The 22,190-nt window shown below is 41.4% G+C and overlaps 2 protein-coding genes across 4 annotated transcripts in view; one reads left to right on the top strand and one right to left on the bottom strand.

The window, feature by feature from the left end:
* fyco1a (FYVE and coiled-coil domain autophagy adaptor 1a) overlaps nt 1-22,190 on the top strand; it is a 600,194-nt gene that overhangs the window by 363,238 nt on the left and 214,766 nt on the right. The window lies entirely within an intron of this gene.
* LOC127528428 (C-C chemokine receptor type 9-like) lies at nt 399-9,865 on the bottom strand. Of its 3 annotated transcripts, none has more exons than XM_051929222.1 (3): nt 9,677-9,865; nt 6,320-6,367; nt 399-2,088 (listed from the first exon to the last, which is right to left on the bottom strand). In XM_051929222.1, exons 2-3 carry the CDS (start codon nt 6,320-6,322, stop codon nt 1,027-1,029), a joined length of 1,065 nt encoding a protein of 354 aa, XP_051785182.1. In that variant the 5' UTR covers nt 6,323-6,367; nt 9,677-9,865; the 3' UTR covers nt 399-1,026. The 3 variants fall into 3 exon arrangements, with proteins under 3 accessions (XP_051785182.1, XP_051785180.1, XP_051785181.1); XM_051929220.1 differs by having other exon boundaries at nt 9,681-9,865; XM_051929221.1 differs by having other exon boundaries at nt 9,685-9,865.

Here is a 22,190-nt window from a genome sequence, read left to right as displayed (position 1 = left end):
AGGGTTGAACATACAGAACAGACAGTAAGACAAGTTAGAGGTTACTGGTAACAGGTACATAGTTGATTTTGACATTTCTTCCTATTCCCCCCATCTGAAAAAGAACCTAAGACATTAACCAGTACCTTCTGTGTTAGGTGCGAGCCAAACATGATCTGATTAACACAATAAACCAACTTAAACTGTTGAATGAATTTGGAAATACTTTACATCCAGAAGGGTGTGAGGTATCATTCCAAAGCTGCGAGTGTGGAAAATGTCATACCCTTCACATCTAAAAGAATTAAAAATGTTACTTAAAAACGATCTGCAGCCTTATCTGGAGCCTAATGAGCCTAAAACTATTTTATTCAAATGCTTATATTTCAGATAAAGTTAATGCAAAAAGTAGTCCAGGATTGAAATTGTAAATAACTTTATTAGATGTGCATAGAACATGAAAAGAAATACAGATAAAATGCATAAAAAATGTCTAAAAGAATAAAATTTTGTCTTATTTTATGACACACATACATACACAGACAAACTCACAAATTAACAATTCAAATATATTACCACAAATATACAGAACATTGACTGAAATGTATTTACAAACATGTACAAGTCCATGCCCAGTCTATAAAGAGATGTATGTGATGGTGATGTTAACTTGAAGGACACCTGCTGCTCAGCTGAAAAGCTTCCTTAATGCTTCCATATACAAGAAATTGCTGGTGAAGACCGGGGAAAGTAACCAAAATGTCTATTTCAATAGGCAAACATTTCCCAGGTCATCTCTGTTTATTTGAACCATAGTTTGAAATTTTATTCCATCTTCCACATTAACAGCTGTGCTTTAGAAGGACACACAGAGCAATGAAAATAGGATGCCATCACATTGTGTACCTGCCAAGTGTACAGTAGACTAGTCAAGGATGGCACAAGACCAAGTAACAGAGCATTTCCTTCCTCACTGCCACATCTTGGCCATCCTCCAACTCTGTGGTCATTGACTGAAGCTTCCATTCCATAGCACATTGCAAATCTCTATAGAGATAAGGCTCCTGTGACTTCTGTTTCTGACAACATTGAGGATCTCTTAGGACCAGAGAAAAAGTTGTTCATCTTCTTTTGACTTATACAGTGCACTGACCTAAGGATTTTGATCAAGTCATTTCTAAAGCGTACACCGATGAAGGCATACAAAATAGGATTGAGACAACAGTGCATATATGCTATACTCTGTGTCACCTGGTGTGCAATGTCGATCTTCTTCACGATTTCACAGTCGGTGATAGTGGCATTGGCAACATCTATGGCTTTTACAATCAATAAGCTATTGTAAGGCAGTTGTGAAACAACAAAAACGGCCACCACAGCAATTATAACCTTCAGTGCCTTGTGCTTTTCAAAGTTTTTGGCTTGCAATAGGGTCTTGACAATCACAGAGTAACAAAATGCCATCACAATGAAGGGAATGAAGAAGCCCACACAAACTTGCATGGCAGAAACAAAAATTTTCAGACTCTTACTTAGAGCTGCTGGGTAGACCAATTCACATGAACTTTCTTCAGAGTCCCCTCTGGTTTTGGCAAAAATGACCTCTGGAACAGATAACAATCCAGCTAGCAACCAAACACCTATACAAACCAGCTTGCTGTAGAGAAGCCGCTTAACTTTAGACTTCTGGGCCTTTGCAGCTTGGACGATAGCAAAATACCGGTCAACACTGATGCACGTGAGAAGCAGCATGCAGCTAAAAAAGTTGATCCTGTAGATAAAATGTACGAGTTTGCACATGCCAGTTCCAAAAAGCCAATGTCTGTTAGCACTCACTGCCCAGAAAGGTAGGGTGAAGAGGAAGAGGAGATCTGCTATGGCAAGGTTCAGCAAATACACATCTGTCATTGTCTTCAGGCGGTTTTTGAAATGGGCATAGATACCGACGACTAACAAGTTGCCTAGGGCACCCAACAAACAGACGATCCAGTACAAAATTGGAGCGTACATTGCTTGAAAATCTCTCACAGATGTCTTGTCACAATAGGTATTTTCATCAGTGGTAGAAGTAGCACTGTAGTCATAGTCGGAGGACGTAGTAAGATAGTCCTGCAAGAAAAAACAAACATAATTGCAGGTTTATTTAATTTTGACTCTACTGGATTAAAACATTACTTTAATGTGGCTGAACACTTTCTATTAATGGCTTCTTAAGGTAGAGTGAATTGTGGGGCTCCTTGGGAGTACAAGATCAGCAATGGGCGAACTAGCTTATTGTATTTATTCCCATTGTGAAGGACAGCCAGCGTTCTTACCTGGTTGGGATGACTTCAGAATCGAAGGACAGGGGAAGATAACTTACACAAAGCTTTAGCTCCCCCAAGACGCTAATTGGCAGCGAGCCCAGTCTCGGATCCTCACATGGGTACCCGTAGGGCATGCCGGGTATTGCATTCCCACAGGACAGTCCTATTAAGTCCCATGGGGGCTGCCAGGGGGAACTGCAGGATTCAGGAGTCACTTTGATATAGGGTTTCCACTTCACCCATAAGTGCTTACAGACCACATGTGTGGAAGATCAGAAGCACTTCCTTGGTGGCTTAAATAAAGGAGCTGCCTGCCTCATCATGAAGCCAGAGTCGGGAGGAGGAGGATAAAGCTTGCGAGGACTGGAGGAGGCAGTGACCCAGAAAAGAAGGAAGGAAAACAGTTGTGCTCTGCTGTACTTGTGCTTATTGTGTATATTTGTGGCTACAGGGGTGGGAAATGCTTATCAGGAAGAGTTTCCCATGAATGAAAGACTCTGCCCTTATAACTTGTGTCTGTGCCTGTTGTGTTAGGTGTTTGGGGAGCTGGAGTGCCTCCTACTGTTCACACCATACATTTTCCTCCTCTTAGCCCAATATGGTGGAACGTGCTAGTATAGCAGCAGGAAAGAGATAAGGGCCATACCTTTGCTAAATAAGCATACACCCATAAACACACATAACTTGATCACATCGTTTATCATCCCCAATCAAAGATCATGCATTAGAATTAATAGATATGGAATAACCGCATGTTCATGGCCAGTTCATTGGTGAGCCGGTCTTTGCAGACCGAGAGAGAAAATGAAACACTTCACATGGAAAGACCGCCAGCTTGCTTTCAAATGAATAGAGGGTGGGTCAACAATATTAGCAAAAGATAACAGGAGACAACTCATTCCTTCCTAACTCATTTTTGGTTAGCTACAATCAAATCACTAAAACAGTGGCAGGGTATGGGTCAGACTATCCAGTTTAACTACAGTTGATATGTAAATTGAGAAGAAAGCACTGAAGGCTGTGCTGCTCAAGTTTTTGCTTTTAACAAAATGCAAATGCTGCACTAGTATAAAGAAAGTCAAAAGTAAATCTTTTCTACTGTGGTGATGAAAAATAGAAGTTTTATCTACTTCCTTCATGCAATCATCCACTTTCAAGTGGTGCACAGATGTTGCAGTCGAGACTGCAGAGTGGGCTTTCTGCACTGTTGTCACGTTTCTCATCATGCGCCTACCGTGGAGCATTCTAATCACCCTTGCATCAGACTATCAAGTGTTTGCCACTCAGGTGCACAGCTTGACAAGAAAAACCAAAGCTCAAACCACATCCCTCATTTTCTTAATTTCTCTTCTGCTTTTTTTTTTTTTTTACTTTTTTGAAAGAGGCTCCTCCAACCCCGATTTGTCCTCATTACTTCAAAGTACACACAGAATGGTGTTATGATGTGTTTTCCTACCAGGTGTTCTATGTATGCCGGAGCTGTAGAACAAACAGAACTCTTCCAGCACTAGCAAATTTAACTGAAGCTGCATCGTTTTGGAATGGAACATGGAGTGCATGCACTGGTCCATGCTGGGGAATTGTCACAGTTGAGTTCAACTCAACCTAACGTACAGTATCAGTATTTTGCCCTGAGCCACTGTTTACTAAATTACTCCTTCTCTATCTTTACTGTCAAAGATTTACTTTTAAATAATGTAACATTTTCAAACCCACGTAATCAAATTCAGGGTTATGGGAGCCAGAGCCGATTCCAGCAGCAATGGGCCCAAGGCAGGAAACTGCCTTAGACAGAGGTGCCAGTCCATCGCAGGGCCCACTTACTGCTCACATGCCCACAGTTCCACAGGCCCAAATTCCATCTAACAAGCCATCGCACCTTTAGGATTTGAGAAGAAAAACCACATGGGGAAAATGTACGATCTTGACATGTACAGCAATCAGGTACAGGATTTGAACTGCGATCATTGGATCAAAGAAGAAGCTGCGATAACCAATGAACCCTACACCCTAATGTACTTCTTAATTAACAACTGCAAACTAGTGGCTTCATTTTAGTGGAGGTCAAATGCGTCCCGCTGTAAATGTATCAGCATTATTGTTTGCTGTTGTGTATTCTACAGTACATGAATGAAAGCTGTCCCATTACTAAATCATCCAGTTAGAAGACGGCATTACTCAAGTGACCGTTGGCATCATATACAGTAACCCAGCGGGCAAATAAAAGAAAAGCAAAGCTATTCTACATTTCTACATTTTCAAAGAAACAAAGATTGTTTTCTTAACTTTCAAAAAAGTTAGAGTCCTTCAAGTTTAAAACGTAAACATTTAAGTTAAATGTTTTCAGATTAAATATAAATACAATTTCTAATAAGTTGCTAGAATCATTGACAATACAATAGAATTGGGCAAAGGCTAAAAAAAGTCACCTAGTCATGACGCCCCAAGGTGGTTAAAAACTCCCACTGTGCATTTTGTTTCAGCCACTCAAAAGAAGTCACCAAAAGGACACTGTGTCACCTCAACTGACCCCGGAAACTGAAAATAAGAAAACATCCTGGCCCCGCCTTAGTCTCCGCCCTCAGTCTGATAATACTCTTTGGCAGTGATAGAGTCTGACGGGACAGGGGGATACGGAACTCCTTGCAGGAATGGCAGTTCCTGACACTACCTGAAAATGAGTGTCACCAAACAATGTGTAACTAAAATGCTTGAGCTGATGACATAGCAAGCCTTCTGTGACACCTAAATGATGCATTTTGGGAACTCCTTGAAATGCTAACAGTCTGTGCATACACCAAAGAGCCACAACATTAAAATCACTGAAAGGTGAAGTGAATAACATTGATTATCTCATTACAATGGCACCTGCCAAGCAACGAGATATCTTACACAGCAAGTGAACAGCCAGTTCTTGAAGGTGATGTTTTGGAAGCAGAAAATGGGTAAGGATCTGAGCAAGTTTGACAAGGCCCAAATTGTGATTGCTAGGTGATTGGGTCAGAGCATCTCCAAAACGGGAGGTCTTGTGGTGTATTCCCAGTATGCAATGGTTAGTACCTACCAAAAATGACCCAAAGAAGAACAACCGGTGAACTGGTAAGTGGGCACCAAAGGCTCATTGATGCTGGCCTGTCTAGTCTGATCTTATAAAAGAGCCACTGCAGCACAAAATGCTGAAAAATGTAATGCTCTCCATGAGAAAACACATATCAAAACACACAGTGCATTGCAACTTGTTGGATATGGGGCTATTCAGTCACAGACCATTCAGTGTCCATGCCGATCCCTGTCCACTAGCAATAGTACCTACAATGGGTATGTAAACATCAAAACTGGACCATGGAGCAATGAAAGAAGGTGACCTAGTCTGATGACTCACGTTTTCTTTGACATAACGTGGATGGCCAGGTGCATGTGCATTGTGTATCTGCGGGAAGAGATGAGAGCAGGAGAAGAAGGCAAGGCCAGTAGAAGAAGTGTGATGCTTGGGGCAATGTTCTGCTGGGAAACCTTGGGTCGTGGCATTTATGTGAATCTGACTTTGACACATACCACACATATACACCCTTTCATGGCAATAGTACTCCCTAAAGAATATGGACTTTGCCACCATGCAAAAATGGTGTGAGGAAAATGGCCAAGAATTCAAGGTATTGACTTGGCTCAATCTGATTGAGCATCTGTGGAATGTGCTGAAAAAAGAAGTCCAATCCATGGAGGTCCCAGCACGCAGCTTATAGGACTTCAAGAATCTGCAGCTAATGTTTTGGTGCCACAGAACATCTTCAGAAATCTTGTGGAGTCAGTGCCTCTAAGGGTCAGAACTGTTTTGGCAGCATGAGGGGAACCAATGCAATATTACGTGGGAGGTTATAGTGTTGTGGCTGATCGGAGTAACCATAAATAGTTGGAGTAGAGTGGAGTTAGTTCATCTGAGGACACTTCTGGGAAAGAGACATGCCATAGAATACTTTTAATGAATTGAAGAGAAATTTCAAAACAGGTTGCAAAACCACAGATGTGGCACTTACCATGGCTTTCAGTGTGTGTCTGTCCACGTACTCCTTTCTGCATAAAATCTAAAAGCAAAAATAAAACACTACTTAGAGAATGAACTTTTTAATGGATTGAATTATCATTTGAAACCCAGAAATTTAAATCTAATACTTAATTGGCTTTTATTTTCCGCTAAAGTTGTTGTTGGAGCATATCTCAACAGCTTCATACACAACGTCAGAACACCCTTGATGGGATGCCAGTACACCACCGGTTATGCATACTGACAAACACACCCACACACACTATCTCATAACAGACCAGTTAACCTAATCTGCACCTGTTCGGGATGTGGGCGGAAACCAGAGTCCTCAGAGGAAACCAATGCGAACACAGGGAGAACGTGCAACGTCCACAGAGACAGCCACCGGTCCTGGAGACGTGAGGCAGCATTGTGACACCCACGTCTTGTTTTGTACTTTACAAAAAATAAAATCCATTCTATTTTACGAGAGGGACTGTTGCACACCAACCTGGGTACTCATTTATCTAGCAAAACCGTTAGTTCATCTCATTAAACATTTGAACATTACTGCACAAGACAATAGTTTCACGAAGTTGGTTTGCCAAACAGTCTCAGTAGAATCAAAGGGACACTTTTAGGTGACTCACAGCTTGACAGTTTTTCACAAAGTAGGTTGTGATCCTGAAAGTACACCTCCGCACTCCCCGCCCATTCTGACCACAGACCCCTCTCAGAGTGCCGTCTCTTTTTCCTATCTTTGGTAGTAAACACACTGGTCTCTAGGTTACTGAACCGTTAGACCACTTTTACTTCGCGCTTTAGTTTGTATTGACTGACTTAAGAGAAAGACAGTGAAGAGCTCATATTTCCTGCAATACATTCTCGTGCAGTCTGGCTAGGAGAAACCAAAATCAGTTTCGCAATCATTGTAAAAAAAAAAAAAAAAAAGTATTTCCCACCCAAAGAGGGTGCTGTAATGTCTGTCAGAGAAGTGAATAATATGAAATAGTGTGCAGAGTGTGGTCTTGATTTTTATCAGGGATGTTATTTACGTATCTCCCTCCCACCTCCTTTATTAAATTACATCTGCCTGTGTTTTCAAATATTCCACGCAATAGACCCCACCTGAGTGCAGCCTGAGCTAAGGTGCATTTATTGGGAAATACACAACTGGGGCATTTTTAACAATTTCTGAAATCAAACATCTTTCCAGGTATAAGAAAAAAAGAAGAATTGACTCACAAAAATAAAGTTCAAAATAAGTAATATAGGATCACATAAAGGTTAAACAATAAAGATTAAATTAATAAATAATTATAACAATAAATAAAGATCTCATAACGGTATATTCTTGATCTGATTAAACTGAATAGCAAGCAGTGCCAAATGGTCTGTAAAATTACTAAAAAGAAATAAAATTTTGAATTCGCTGAAATAAAATATTTTATAGGGGTTTTACTTTTGATTTTGCACAACACCCTCCAGGAAAAAAACGACTTTTTTTTGGTTGGACGTACATTTGTGTTTAGGCGCCACGGTGGCGCAGCGGTTAGCACCACTTCTTCATAACTAATGCGATTTAGGTCCAGAGTGTATGTGTTCAAGCACGCCGCTTTCCTCCTACGCCCCAAAGCTGATCACGGTGACTGTAAATCGGTACTACACTTTACGTGAGGGTTGCCTACCATAGACTGGTATCCTGTTCATACGGGTTTGTTCAAGAAGCTTAATTTGTTCACCGTTAACACATCTGATAAACTGAATTATGTAGATTAAACTGATATGCGCCGGTTCATTGAGGTTTATTTTACCACGACACTGTTATCACTCGCCCATACTGTACACTGCTGACTTGAGTTTTGCTATTTCGGAAATTAAAATAGCAAAAACATGACATTTTTAATTCCTCTTTCTCCTGAACAAACACCCACACCACCGACGCCGTTATCTGTTTGAATTACTCACGACCACCTAGTTTCCAGATTCATGCTGCAAAGTTTACGAATGCCCTATTTATCCAAACTCGACGCAAACAGTCACGGTAGGCCACACTTTATTTTTTAGTTGGAAATGTTTTTAAAAATCATTTTAAAATGACGACTACGGTAGTCGCCGACTCAGGCACTCCCTGCGCCGTGGTTACTTCTTCAGCCCACGTTGTGAGAAGCAGTGTAGCCGTCTGTACTTGTGCACACACAGCGCGAGTGTTCGAGCAGGACTGGCGCCCCCTTCAGGCCTGGTTCTTGCTTCACTTGTATTCTACTTAACGCAGACTCGAAAACGGACGATGCCGTTTCAGAATTTAAAAATTGGCGGACATCGCTCACTTCTTTTTTATTCAATATAGTAGTTGTCATACAGTATATATATATATATATATATATATATATATATATATATATATATATATATATATATATATATATATATATATATAAACTGAATCTGAGGGGCGCTGCTGCACAACTGAGATCTGTTCGGTGCCACTTGCTTATAAGCTGTCTGAATGCTGAAATGATAGGCGGCATGCGCTGCCCACAACTCCACTGTTCGGACCCCGCACTGCCCGCGCCTTCTTCGGTATCTGCGTGGTCTTTTCTCCGTCCTTGTACTCCGGGATTACTGGCGGCTGGCCGATCATGTTAACTGGACCCTCTAACTGAGTGAGGCGAGGGTCTTAAGAGTGTCCGATAAGCACCAGCCTCCAGCAATTGAATTAGTTTAATGAGTTTATAACTCATAACTTATAACTCATGAGTTTATGAGTTTACCCAAAATGAGTTTATAGTCTCTTAAGTCAACTTTCTCATGTCATCATGTGCTCCACTTTAGAAAGATATAACACGTCGAAATCGTACCATGCAAGTTTTCTTTACATATATGTCATCTCACTCACAGTGAGATTATGGCAATTTCACAATTTTGCGTGTTAATGGCACTACACGAAGCACACTGATTGAATAAATCGTCACGCACTGTAAATACTCGGATCATTACGCATAATGCAAAACCATGCTAACATAACTCTATGATATTAATCATGTCAGTCCAAATGCTACCCCGACTGTCCAATTCAGGGATGCCCTGACCGAATCGTAACCAGCCCTGCACGGACAAACGCACAACACCCACGCCACACCAATTAAGAGCCGTCAAGTAATCTCCAGGAGTGGGTAGAAAGTGCAGCAACAACACAGGCAACGTCCAGACCAATACAGCACGTATGAAATAACAGTAGCCTACATGTACACAATGGTGCATCGTTTCATCTAATAAACCCACACACTTAATTCTGATTAAAAAAAAACATGATGAGGAATAAAGCACTACTGATTAAAAAAAGCAAAAGAGACGGCGCCGCACTTACTTACTTACAGTAGTTGCTGAAAATCAGGCGCAGCCCACGTGTAGCGGCGCAGCACAAATTTGTCTCGCGCTTGTCAAGCTTTGCCGCCGTTCGCCTGTCGCCTCATTTTATACCTTATGACCCAAACCGCATGACGTGCGAAGAAGCGAAAATACAGTTGAGCCGCAGAAGACACGGTGTGCTGTCTGAGCTGCGGTGCGCACATCCCAGAAAGCAGCGAAACGCGCGTGTGGCTCTGTTTTACTTGCACTCACTCACGCGTTGCCTTTTTTTCTTTCTTTGCTCTGGTGGGCAGAATGAAAGACCCCCCGCGAACTGAAACAGGAGATATGGCCATCTACTGTGTCTTGTGGGGCCAGTGTTCAAAACTTTGGAATACCGCAGTATGTGTTAGAGAAAGAAAGAAAGAAAAGCTTTCTTTCTTTCTTTCTTTCTTTCTTTCTTTCTTTCTTTCTTTCTTTCTTTCTTTCTTTCTTTCTTCAGTTTTCCGTTTCATGCAAAATGTTTATTATCAGACGACACAGCTTCTGGCTGATAATACAAGCAAACAAAAACAATGGCAGCTAGAATAAAAGGATAGATAGATAGATAGATAGATAGATAGATAGATAGATAGATAGATAGATAGATAGATAGATAGATACTACTGTATATTTATATACTGTATGTGTGTGGGGGTGTGCAGCACCATACAAAATTCTAACGCAACCCAATTGTAGAAACTCTATATAACATTAGAATAAATATAAATGTGCCTTTATAAAAGAAAAACTAACAAGAATTGCATATTGGTATCTTGTGGGATGATCGAAATCACCACTCCCTGAGGCACTTCACCATTTCATGTAATCTTTTCAGTTCCGTTGATTCAAATGAATGAGTGGCTGGTTAGTTAGTTGAGCCTGCTGTGGTGGGTGCAGTTTAACAACAAACGGGTAGATTGGGTGGTGACCACAAATACTGGGGTGCTATGGGAGTGAGCTTTGGAAATGGCTACGCCTAACCACTTTGACAACCATAAAATTAAGGTTTGAAACATGGGGGTCTCAGGGGTGCCCCTAATTAATCATCTGGACTGCTTGGAAATTAAAATTATGTCTGTGTACTTGGAGGGGGTCCCTAAAAGTAATTGTTAAAAACCTGTCACGGTGTTATATAAATTGCTCAGTGGCCTTTACTGGATCTGTGAGAAGGCATTTCAGCAGCTCTTCACAAGCTGGATGGGCAGCAGCCCACTCTGTGAGGAAAGGAAGTGCGTCCTTTGACAAGTCTCGAGGAGATTTTTAGGAAAACATTCCAGAAGAAAAAAGAATCAGGAATCTATTAGTGCTTGCTTTGGTCTCGGTGATGTTAAAAACTGTGACAAAGGACAGTGGAAAGTGATGAAGACTGCTGATTCTGTATACTGACAGTGCCCACCTTGCCCTGCCCTTGAAATGACGTGTTTTTGCCTATTTGTGCCAGTCCTGGCCTATTTTAGGGTGTTGAATTGGTGCCTGGCATGCAATTATCTTAAGCCGTATGTTGCAACAGCCATTTAAGCATTGCACATACAGCATCTAAGTGCACATGTCTCAGAAAAGTGCAAAAATGTCTAATTAATTATAGATTTCATAGCAGGAGTTTACTGTTCAGCTAACAATGGAGCGTATAGCAGGACCCCCCCAATTCAGTCATCAGTCAGTCTGTCATTTTCCAACCCACTATATTCTAACACAGGGTCATGGGGGTCTGCTGGAGCCAATCCCAGCCAACACAGGGTGCAAGGCAGGAACAAACCCCAGGCAGGGTGCCAGCCTACCGCAGGACACACACACCAAGCACACACTAGGGACAATTTAGGATCGCCAATGCACCTCCTGTGGGAGGAAACCGGAGAAAATCCACGCAGACACAGGGAGAACATGCAAACTCCACACAGGGAGGACCCGGGAAGCAAACTCAGGTCTCCTTACTGCGAGACAGCAACATTACCACTGTGCCACCATGCCACCCTGACCCCCCAATTGCCATAAGGTATTTTGTACACTGCATAAAATTTATATTCACAAGACTATAGTCAATCGAGTGAATGCACAGCAAACTGGATATTCAAGATGTGGATTTCAAGTTGTCAAAGACAATTTTGATGAATCTGCGCCAGATGAAGACACCAAATGCAGTGGAAGACCTAAAGAGCTGTGAGCACATGATGGACAAAACGTAAGGTCACCCAGTTGCAGGACAGCCAGTGAAGGGTCTGCTCAAAGTCATCTGTCCCTTGATAAGAAGTGTTCAAGGAATGGTCTTGTAGGACATGTCACAGCTGATAAACCAGCCTTGTACAATAGTAACAAGCAGAAGAGATGCAAAATACCATAAAGCGTGGAAGCACAACCAGTGGCAGAAAGTCTTACTGAATGATAAATCCAAATTTGGATTTTTAACAAGTATGTCAGACAAAGAATTGGCAAGAAGTACATGGATGCCTTCCTGCAGCCTTCTGTGAAGCGCTTGTGGTCTAAGGGTGGATCTCAGCCTACTGCATGAGAACATCAGGTCAAAATCAAATAAAAGATAACCAATAAGTTATATATGCAGATTTTCATTCATCAACTTGAGCCTTCAGGAAAATGACTTGTTGACACAAACATCTTTCAACAAGATAACGACCCCAAACACCCAAGACCCACTTGTAGAGGAAGTCTGCAAATGGAATGGTAGAAGAACTGGACTGGCCACCTCAGAGCCACAACCTCCATGTCCCAGAGGCAGTATGGAGTCACTTAGACAAGGAAAGGAACAAAAAGCAGCCAAAGGACGGTACTGGCAAGTCATTGAAGAACTTGGAAGAATTTAACACAGAAGTATTTGAAAAAAAGTATACAGAGGTGTACCAGAGCAGAGTGCTTCAGTTTTGCATTGCAAAATACTAACTGGTCTTGTTACTTGTTACCATGTCAGTATTTATTTATTTGTGTTTCTGCTAATGTTATACCCTGTTTTCATAAGCAAATGACATGATGGCCAGATGTTCAGGCTTTAAAAATATTTTCTTAAGTGTCCTAAGACTTTTGCACAGTAACATGCTTGTGTTTGCAAATGAATATTTACAGTTAGGTCCATAAATATTTGGACAGAGACAACTTTTTTCTAATTTTGGTTCTGTACATTACCACAATGAATTTTAAATGAAACAACTCAGATGCAGTTGAAGTGCAGACTTTCAGCTTTAATTCAGTGGGGTGAACAAAACGATTGCATAAAAATGTGAGGCAACTAAAGCATTTTTTTAACACAATCCCTTCATTTCAGGGGCTCAAAAGTAATTGGACAAATTAAATAACTGGAAATAAAATGTTCATTTCTAATACTTGGTTGAAAACCCTTTGCTGGCAATGACAGCCTGAAGCCTTGAACCTATGGACATCACCAGATGCTGGGTTTCCTCCTTTTTAATGCTCTGCCAGGCCTTTACTGCAGCGGCTTTCAGTTGCTGTTTGTTTGTGGGCCTTTCTGTCTGAAGTTTAGTCTTCAACAAGTGAAATGCATGCTCAATTGGGTTAAGATCAGGTGACTGACTTGGCCATTCAAGAATTTTCCACTTCTTTGCTTTAATAAACTCCTGGGTTGCTTTGGCTGTATGTTTTGGGTCATTGTCCATCTGTATCATGAAACGTCGCCCAATCAATTTGACTGCATTTAGCTGAATTTGAGCAGACAGTATGTCACTGAACACCTCAGAATTCATTCGTCTGCTTCTGTCCTGTGTCACATCATCAATAAGCACTAGTGTCCCATTGCCACTGGCAGCCATGCACGCCCAAGCCATCACACTGCCTCCACCGTGTTTTACAGATGATGTGGTATGCTTTGGATAATGAGCTGTTCCACACCTTCTCCATACTTTTTTCTTGCCATCATTCTGGTAGAGGTTGATCTTGGTTTCATCTGTCCATAGAATGTTTTTCCGGAACTGTGCTGGCTTTGTTTGATGTTCTTTAGCAAAGTTCAATCTAGCCTTTCTATTCTTGAGACTTATGAGTGGCTTGCACCTTGCAGTGCACCCTCTGTATTAATTTTCATGCAGTCTTCTCTTTATGGTAGACTTGGATATCGATACGCCTACCCCCCAGAGAGTGTTGTTCACTTGGTTGGCTGTTGTGAAGGGGTTTCTCTTCACCATGGAAATGATTCTGAGATCATCCACCACTGTTGTCTTCCGTGGACGTCCAGGTCTTTTTGCGTTGCTGAGTTCACCAGTGCTTGCTTTCTTTCTCAGGATGTACCAAACTGTAGATTTTGCCACTCGTAATATGGTAGCAATTTCTCAGATGGATTATTTCTGTTTTCGCAGCTTAAGGATGGCTTCTTTCACCTGCATGGAGAGCTCCTTTGATCATATGTTGTCTGTTCACAGCAAAATCTTCCACATGCAAGCACCACACCTCAAATCAACTCCAGGCCTTTTATCTGCTTAATTGATAATGACATAACGACAGACTTGCCCACACCTGCCCATGAAATAGCCTTTGAGTCAATTGTCCAATTACTTTTGAGCCCCTGAAATGAAGGAATCATATTAAAAAAATGCTTTAGTTGCCTCACATTTTTATGCAATTGTTTTGTTCACCCCACTGAATTAAAGCTGAAAGTCTGCACTTCAACTGCATCTGAGTTGTTTCATTTAAAATTCACTGTGGTAATGTACAGAACCAAAATTAGAAAAAAGTTGTTTCTGTCCAAATATTTATGGACTTAACTGTATATACTGTATACTGTATACAGAGGTTTCAAACAAAAAAAAAAAATTTTTTTTCAACTGTGATTAAAAAAAATGCCTGTGTTTAGAGAAAGCATAAAACATAATTTTTGTCACACATGTGTGTCAGTGGCTCTCTTTAGGGACTCTGTTAGGATATGTAGTAACCCGCCAGGAAGAGAGGGGGTGCCATAGTAACATTGTCATCTCCTTCTCTCTCTGCAGCACCGCCCAGTGAGGGCAACTGACTCCGCCCCTTCCAGCTCAACTTCCATAAATGCCCCAGCTTCCCAGAAGGGGGGTGTCATTTTGATGAGAGCAAACCTGGCAGATGGAGCTCCTGAGCAGACAGCTAAAACCAAATGTAATTTCTGCGCGTCTTTGTAGCCCAGACACAACGGCAAAGATGCCAAAGGAGTGTTGTTTTTGTTGATTTTTCTTTAAATATTAAACAGTACTACTCAAGATTTTCTTCTGGCAACCTATCGTTCCTGCGCATGGCCATACTTTCTGTAAAGTATATGAACTCAATATAGTCAGAACATACACTCTGGAAAGTTTTAAGAAAAGCAAGTGACCTACAGTAGTAGTTGTAATATTTCCTTTCATGAGTGCCACCTTTGATCATTTTTGCTAGTCAGGCTCATAAAATGGTAGCTTATGTGTGAAATACTGTGGCAGAAGTCGTACTGCTCTTTTTATCTTGGCTGGCACTGTATGTATTTATGAACTTGTACACACACACAAACACACATATATACAGAATATATATATAAATATATATATATATATACTGTAAGTCTGCAAGCATCTGCCATGTCCTCTCAGTTGCGAGAAGCAGCTGAGAGATATGTGATACAGTATTTGCCAAATAATACAAAGAGTACACATAGTATATTCTGTTTGTGCTGAGTGTGCTTTGTTTTCATCGTCCCGTTTACTGTCCGTTATATGTACGTCAGTGAATGTTGTCCCCGTAAGTGCAGAGGGGAAGGATGATGGTGAGAGACCGCTGCCACAAGACAGAAATCACCTGTTTATACACCAGATACATCTGAGACATTTTACATTTAAAAAAGAGGAGCAAAGGCGAAAGGAGGCGAGAGGCGAGGAGAGAGAGAGAGGAAAAGAAGACAATTTACCACCCATCTACAAACGCATCACTGCTATTTATTGCTTAATTCCACTGCCTGCTTTTTCACCTACCAATCCTACATCACGACAGCCAGAGCCGAGAAACCCCGGGGTTCGAATTCATTCCTACCATTGCCAGGACTTTTACGGTGAGGTTGTTTTGTTGTCGGGAGGAAGCACAATATCACCACAGCTAGTTTCAAAACCGCCGGACTTTATTTTGGGACACATTTTTCACCACATTTTCAACTGCTGTGTTTATCCGATTTATGTTTGTATTTGTGTTGTGTGCTTTTGTTTCTTCTTTAGGGGCAAGGGAGGGTTTAATGTAAATATTTGTACTCTTATATATAGTAATTAGTCACTGGTGTTTTTGGGATAAGTGGTGGTTTGCATGCACATATATATTTATTTTTGAATATTTGTCTGTCTTTTAATTTTTCCAATATATCAGTGTTTAATTTTACATATCTGTTTACTGTTTCTGGTTATTTCGTCGTGTCGGGAAAAATAAGACAACTTATAAGGAGTACAGACTTGTTATTAGAGCAAGAAATCTCAGGTAATCCAAGGAATAAGTCTTGGTAGTGTAGTGGCCGGTCTGGGTAAGGGGTCAGCTGTTACAATGTGTTTCGGGGCTCATCAGGTGTACGTACTTTTGCATCCCCTTATGGGGATTGAGCTTTGGATGTCAATGCCTGAGGTGAAGATCGGAGTACAGTATTGCATTCTTAGTTCTGAATTGCAATCTGATTATTTTGGTGGTTATCTGGTGAATGCCACACTGGATGGTATGGCGTCCAAACCAAGATGGAGATGGGTTCTTTGCCAGGGTGGGAGGCCTTAATGGAAGGACAGGGGGAGGCTGCTTCTCTTTTCCTCCTGTGCACACGATGGCAGCATCCCACTGGTGGTAGGCCCATTTGGATACCCGCAGGACAGTGTGCGAGTTGTAGTCCCATAAGACAGCCCTGTCAGGGTTCTTGGGTGCCACCAGGGAGAACTACTTACCATCTGTGAAGGAGATTCGCATGGCCCAGAAGTGCTTCTGATGTGCAAGACGGTGACACTGCAAGTAATCCCAGGTTTCAGCATAAAAGAAGCCACCTTTCCTGTACTAGCAGTCAGAGTCAGGCGAGGTGACTGAGACAATGTGGGAGGTGTGGAAAGAAGAAAGAAACATTACAATAGCATTATGTTATTTTGCAAAAGGATTTGGATGCATAAGGAGGTATTATATACAATAAAACATCTTGTGTTTAAACCTTGAATTGTGTTGTCTAATTGTGTCTTGGGTTTGGGGTGCTAATGCACCCCCTGGTGGCCACAATATATATTGTTAAACATTCATGTCAGAGAGTCACCTTCCAGGCTCATCAGTGGTAAGCACTACCACTCCAGGACATGAGGGGGCGCTGTCACTGACAGTATCGACTCTTTTTCTACCCAATGAGGACAACTGCCCCTTCTGGTCCAGTGATTATAAAGCCAAGACACTCCTTTTGGGAAGAGCCAACCGCAGGACAGCGCTCCACCCTGACCCTGTAATAGCTCTACAGAGCCATACCAGGTAATATCACCTTCTTTTAGTTTTGTGTTGTTTGCACCACCATGCACCTGTTTATTTTGTTGGACTTCTTGGTTATTAAAAGGGGAGTCCAGGCTGGCGCCCCAGCGTTTCTTTGGGGGATATGTGTGTTTCCTCAGTTGACGACAATATATAGATCGCAAGGAATATATAAGAAATCGAAATGCTATGAAATGCAAGCTGATCACCTTGCAGATATTCTGTCAACATGTTTCCTGTCCTGTCATGTCCTTTTAAACTGTAAATGGTGGCTTATAGCACATACGGTAACACTGCTTCCTTATAAGTCTTCAAACTCAGTTAATTTCCTGGTGCTTTCTGTGTAGGCGTCTCATGTTCTCCTTCTGTTCTCCACGTCCTGTAGTGACTCTGGCTTTTCCTGAATTGTACAGGAAATTAAGCTCTCATGTTTGAATGTTTCAAAAGTTTCTTCTGCTGTGGCTAATTATCTGTGAGTGCATGTTCTGATGGACTTGCTGGGTTGTGTTTTATTTTCAGAGCTTTGGGACACATCAATCCTACATTGAATAAGCAGGTACTTGGTATTTAAATTCACAAGCCTCACAATATCCCACTCCTGTCAGGAGCCATTACTGAATGATGTGCCAGTCCATTTTAAGACACACTCACATAATTTTGTGTTTTCACTTAACCTGGCGCACATCTTTTTTGAGATGTTGGAGGAATAATCCACAAAGACAGAGAGAAAATGTGTAGGCTCCAGATGGAGAGTGGCTCATCCAGTGAGGAAGCAGTGCTAACTGTTGGGTCATGGATAACATTGATAACAACGTCCACCAGCTTGTAGTTGGTTGCCTTTAGCTTGATAGGCCCTGGCCATTCTTTTTCCACACCCCCAAGCTGTGGCCCTTCTCAGCCCCGTAAAGCTTCTGGTCAGAGGGGATGTCAAACTTGTCCACTGCATTACTGATCTTGTTGCTTGAACATGTCAGATTACACCACTAGAAATCATAGGAGATAACAAATTCCAAAACTCCATGATGACTTTCCAGGACAGATTCACATTTCCAAAGTACTGTGAGCTCATTCCTTGTTCTAACAGCCAGAAATGTGCTGCCTGCGCTTTATGGGAGCAGCGAGTTCAGCCCGCAAACCTCTGCCATTTTTTTTGTTTTTCAATCCTGTTGTGATACATACAACATGAGACATAACACAGATGAGCTTCTTTCCTGTTTGCAAGATCCAAAACTCCTGGGTTCCTTATTCATTGTCACTGCATTATATGCGTTGTAATTCTGGGTGGGCGCTCATTGGTTGTTAGCTCTCATGCAGATCGAGACCACCCCAATGGCATGAGAGAAAATGAGATAAGCCGCAGACTGAGTCCCTGGGTATGTCAGACCACTCAGCTGGAGGTCCTGGGAGCGAGGCACGACTACTTCTGACTCAGAAGGATTCTGTAAAAGTTGTTTAATGTGACGTGGCCTTTAGTAGTTTCTGAAAGTTTAGTGCTACTACTTCACAGCGGCTGGAAACTTATGTTCAAATGCCACCCATTGTATGTATGGAGTCTGCATATTGTTTTGTGGGTTTTTACTTTTGTAATATCATGTTCTTTTCGCATACCAAGAACATGCAGGACAGGTTAACTGATGATTCTTAAGTGGTCCATTGTGGGCGACTGCACTCAATGAAGAACGTCTACCTCATATCTAGTTTATTCCTGCTCTGTGCCCAGTATTCAAAAGCTAGACTCTGTCCCAGGACCCTAAAATTGGATTAATCAGGTTTAGTAAATGGAAGTATGAATTAATATATGTATATGTATGGTAAACATGTTTATGTGGGAGTGCTAGGAATTTATCATTTCTGTGCATGCAGTAAACAAAGTCTACCACAACTGGTTTCCATTTTCATTTCTTTTAACTGCAGCACCCTGGTATTTCCCATTCAAGATGATGACCAAAGTTCATTTCTCCTTCATTGCTTCCAGTCAGCATCTTCAGGACAGTCACATGAGTAAGCAGGTGAGGTAACCCTGAGTTACAGGAGTTTTGAAATGGCGACGGTGACCTCCTGTTTTGTTCTTTGCCTTTCATGCCAAGTCCTGGCAGGGGGATCCTCCAAAATCTGGCCGCTTATTAAATAAAACAGATGGCAGGGGTCTCTGGTATTGGAAAATGAGATATGGATCCATTCTAGATGTTGTAGCCCCACTTTTATGCTTGAGTGTAGACATTTGGGAGTGGAGTGTGGGCAAATTTATCATCATTCCTACAAATGCAATAAAGTGTATACACTCTTAAAAATATTATGAGGACAAATCAAAAAGTAAAGGCAATTTGAAAATAATGCGGTAAAATAAATGCAATATAACATATTTGTGATGGCTTATGGGTAGTTTGAATACGCACAGCACAGCACTCAACATCAGTCTAGTTGAAGCCAAACTCAAATTAGCCTGGACACTCCACCATGGGATCACACTAGCGATGAACATTGTGTCGTAGTGAGATTTCTTTGTGCAGAAGGAGTGAAACCTGCTGAAATTCAACAAAAGGGTGACTTGTGCAGTTCAGTAAGCTGTTTGGGTAACCCTCTTGCACAAATGTTACGGTACCTCAAGTCATCATGCACTATGGCATGTGCAGGTCCATAGCTGATATTCAAATGTGCAGCAACAGTGGACAACATAATCATTCAGTGTTCTTTGATGAAGGCATTCGCCATGTCGATGTGGTTGTGTGTGCGTGATGTTAATGGTTGAACAAAACGAGCTTTGTCAGTTACACTTGGTCTTCTACCTTTCTACACGTTCATAAATGTTTTATTGAGTCTGTTTTAACTTCCATACTGAAACAACATCCTTCAGGGCAATTCAGCAGGTTTCACTCCCTCTGCCCAAAGAAATCTCACCACAATGGTTGTAATCCCGCAGTGGAGCGCCCATGTTCGTTTGATCTTGGCTCCAACTAGACCAAGGGTGGGCAAAGTCAGTCATGGACGGCCACAGTGGCTGCAGTTTTTTTTCTTCCAACCCAGTTGCTTAATTAGAAACCAATCTTGGCCAATAATTTAATTTCATGATTTGTTAGTGCTTTAACTCTGCCATGTCAGGTCATTCTCATATCCTTGGTTTTGGTTTCCTTTCTAAGGATATCAAATCTAAAACCGATGAGTAATTCTCAGTCTTTCACTTTTTCTTCTTCACTTTCCTTCCAAGTATTTAATGAAACCAAAGAGTGCACACTAAATTCACACAGGTGTAAATGGAAACACTCTAAATGAAGAAATGCTGGTTTCTTTTGTCATTATTGCTAATAAGGAGCCATTAAAACTGAGAATACAGCTCTTTAAAACTAAAATAAGCAATAAGGGCTCCAAATCTTAACAAGTGAGGTGACTAAGGTGAAGCAGAAGTGTTACTTGAGTGATAAGTGCTTCTTATTAAGCAATTGGGTTGGAACAAAAACCTGTAGTCACTGCGGCCCTCCAGGAACGACTTTGCCCACCCCTTAACTAGACTATTGGCAGAGTGCTGCGCTGTACGTGTTTGAAATACCCATAAGCCATCACAAACATGTTGTATTGTGTCAGCTTCAATCCATAGCAGTTACGGCATAATTTTCAAATTGCCTTTACTTTTTGATTTACCCTTGTAGGGCCTTTATTGGCACTACTTTCACTATGATGTTTGGTTCCTCATAGAAGTACTGCATGACAATTGAACATTTTAATTTTGGGAAGGGCTATCTGCATATGAAAGGAGTTCTTTGGGCTTTGAAAAGGTTTTTAATGAGTGGACAAAACAGAAATCTTTAATGTATAGTGGGCTATCTGGCAGGATGCTAACAGAACGTAACCTACATTATTGTATGCAGCAAGAGTCCTTTTAAACTCACAAACCCAACATTGTTTTACAGATCTGTTATCTATTCATGGAGCTTATTATGGATCTAAAGAAAAATGTTTTTTTCTGGAACCTTCATGTGGTTGGGTCTTTTGGGAAGCAGAAATGGTTTTGCTCTGAAGAGCTACTTTGGCACCTTTATTTTTAAGAGTGTAGGTAGTTTAGTTCCAGGACGGTTTATGCCTAGAAGATCCTGACACCTACACTCTTGGTGTCAGGATAAAAAGTGATAGAACAGGCCATGGTAGATCCTCTCCCCTATAATGAGGGTAAGGAGTGAAATTGGAGCTGGGCCACCAGTGAGCAAAAGGCCTGTTCCCAAGCTTGCAGCTGAAGACTAGAGACATTACAACCAACAAACTACATAGAATTGTGTTGGATTCCAGTAACTGGGTCAACTACAATGAACTTTGGGAATAGAAACCATAAAGACTAAGATGGGTATCAAAGGAAATGCAGTGTGAGACAAGGCAGACATCAGCTCATAGACTGAGATATCACGTAGATTAGCAGTGGAACTTTCAGGGATTACCCAAATAAAATGAGTGGCGCGCAAGGTAAGTGAGAGTTTATCAAAGTGACAAAACAACAACAACGTGACTGTCAAGTTCAAAAGCTAACTACAGTAGTTGTTCATATTGTGTAATGAATTTGTTTAAGAAAACAATGATAGGTATGTGGGGTCATTATTATCATATGTAGTGAGTACAGTGAAATTCTAATTGCATGTGCTAATCAACAGACAACATGGCTCCTGTAAGAGCCATTATCCTTGTTCTATAAGATTCATGAATATTTCTTAGATGACAATGCATAAATAACGGGAAGTTCCTATAACCCCCGTAAATAGAATCGCAGTGGTATATTCTTACCATTTCTAACAGCTTGGAGTTAACATTATTCTTCAGTCAGCTAGTGAGAGCCTTGCCTTGTATAAGGTGTAGAGGCATACGGTTTTTAACCGTGATCGCACGTGACCATGCCTGGGCACTTGCCAATGTGCCAACCGGCTTACAAGCCTTTTGAATGTGAGAGACGCGAAGTGGCTGACGCATAACGTAGGCCGGCAGGGATGGCAAGCGAAACAAGCTTATTATATATAATAATGGAAGTGAACATTACTTTTACTCAAAAGAATCAATGTGTAGCCCCTGTAGTAAAGAAAACTTGTTTACTTAAG

This window comes from Erpetoichthys calabaricus, chromosome 6, assembly GCF_900747795.2.
Source record: "Erpetoichthys calabaricus chromosome 6, fErpCal1.3, whole genome shotgun sequence".
NCBI classification, from domain to species: domain Eukaryota; kingdom Metazoa; phylum Chordata; class Cladistia; order Polypteriformes; family Polypteridae; genus Erpetoichthys; species Erpetoichthys calabaricus.
The sequence above is the reverse complement of the archived record's forward strand: the minus strand, read 5'-3'. Positions and strand labels throughout refer to the sequence as shown.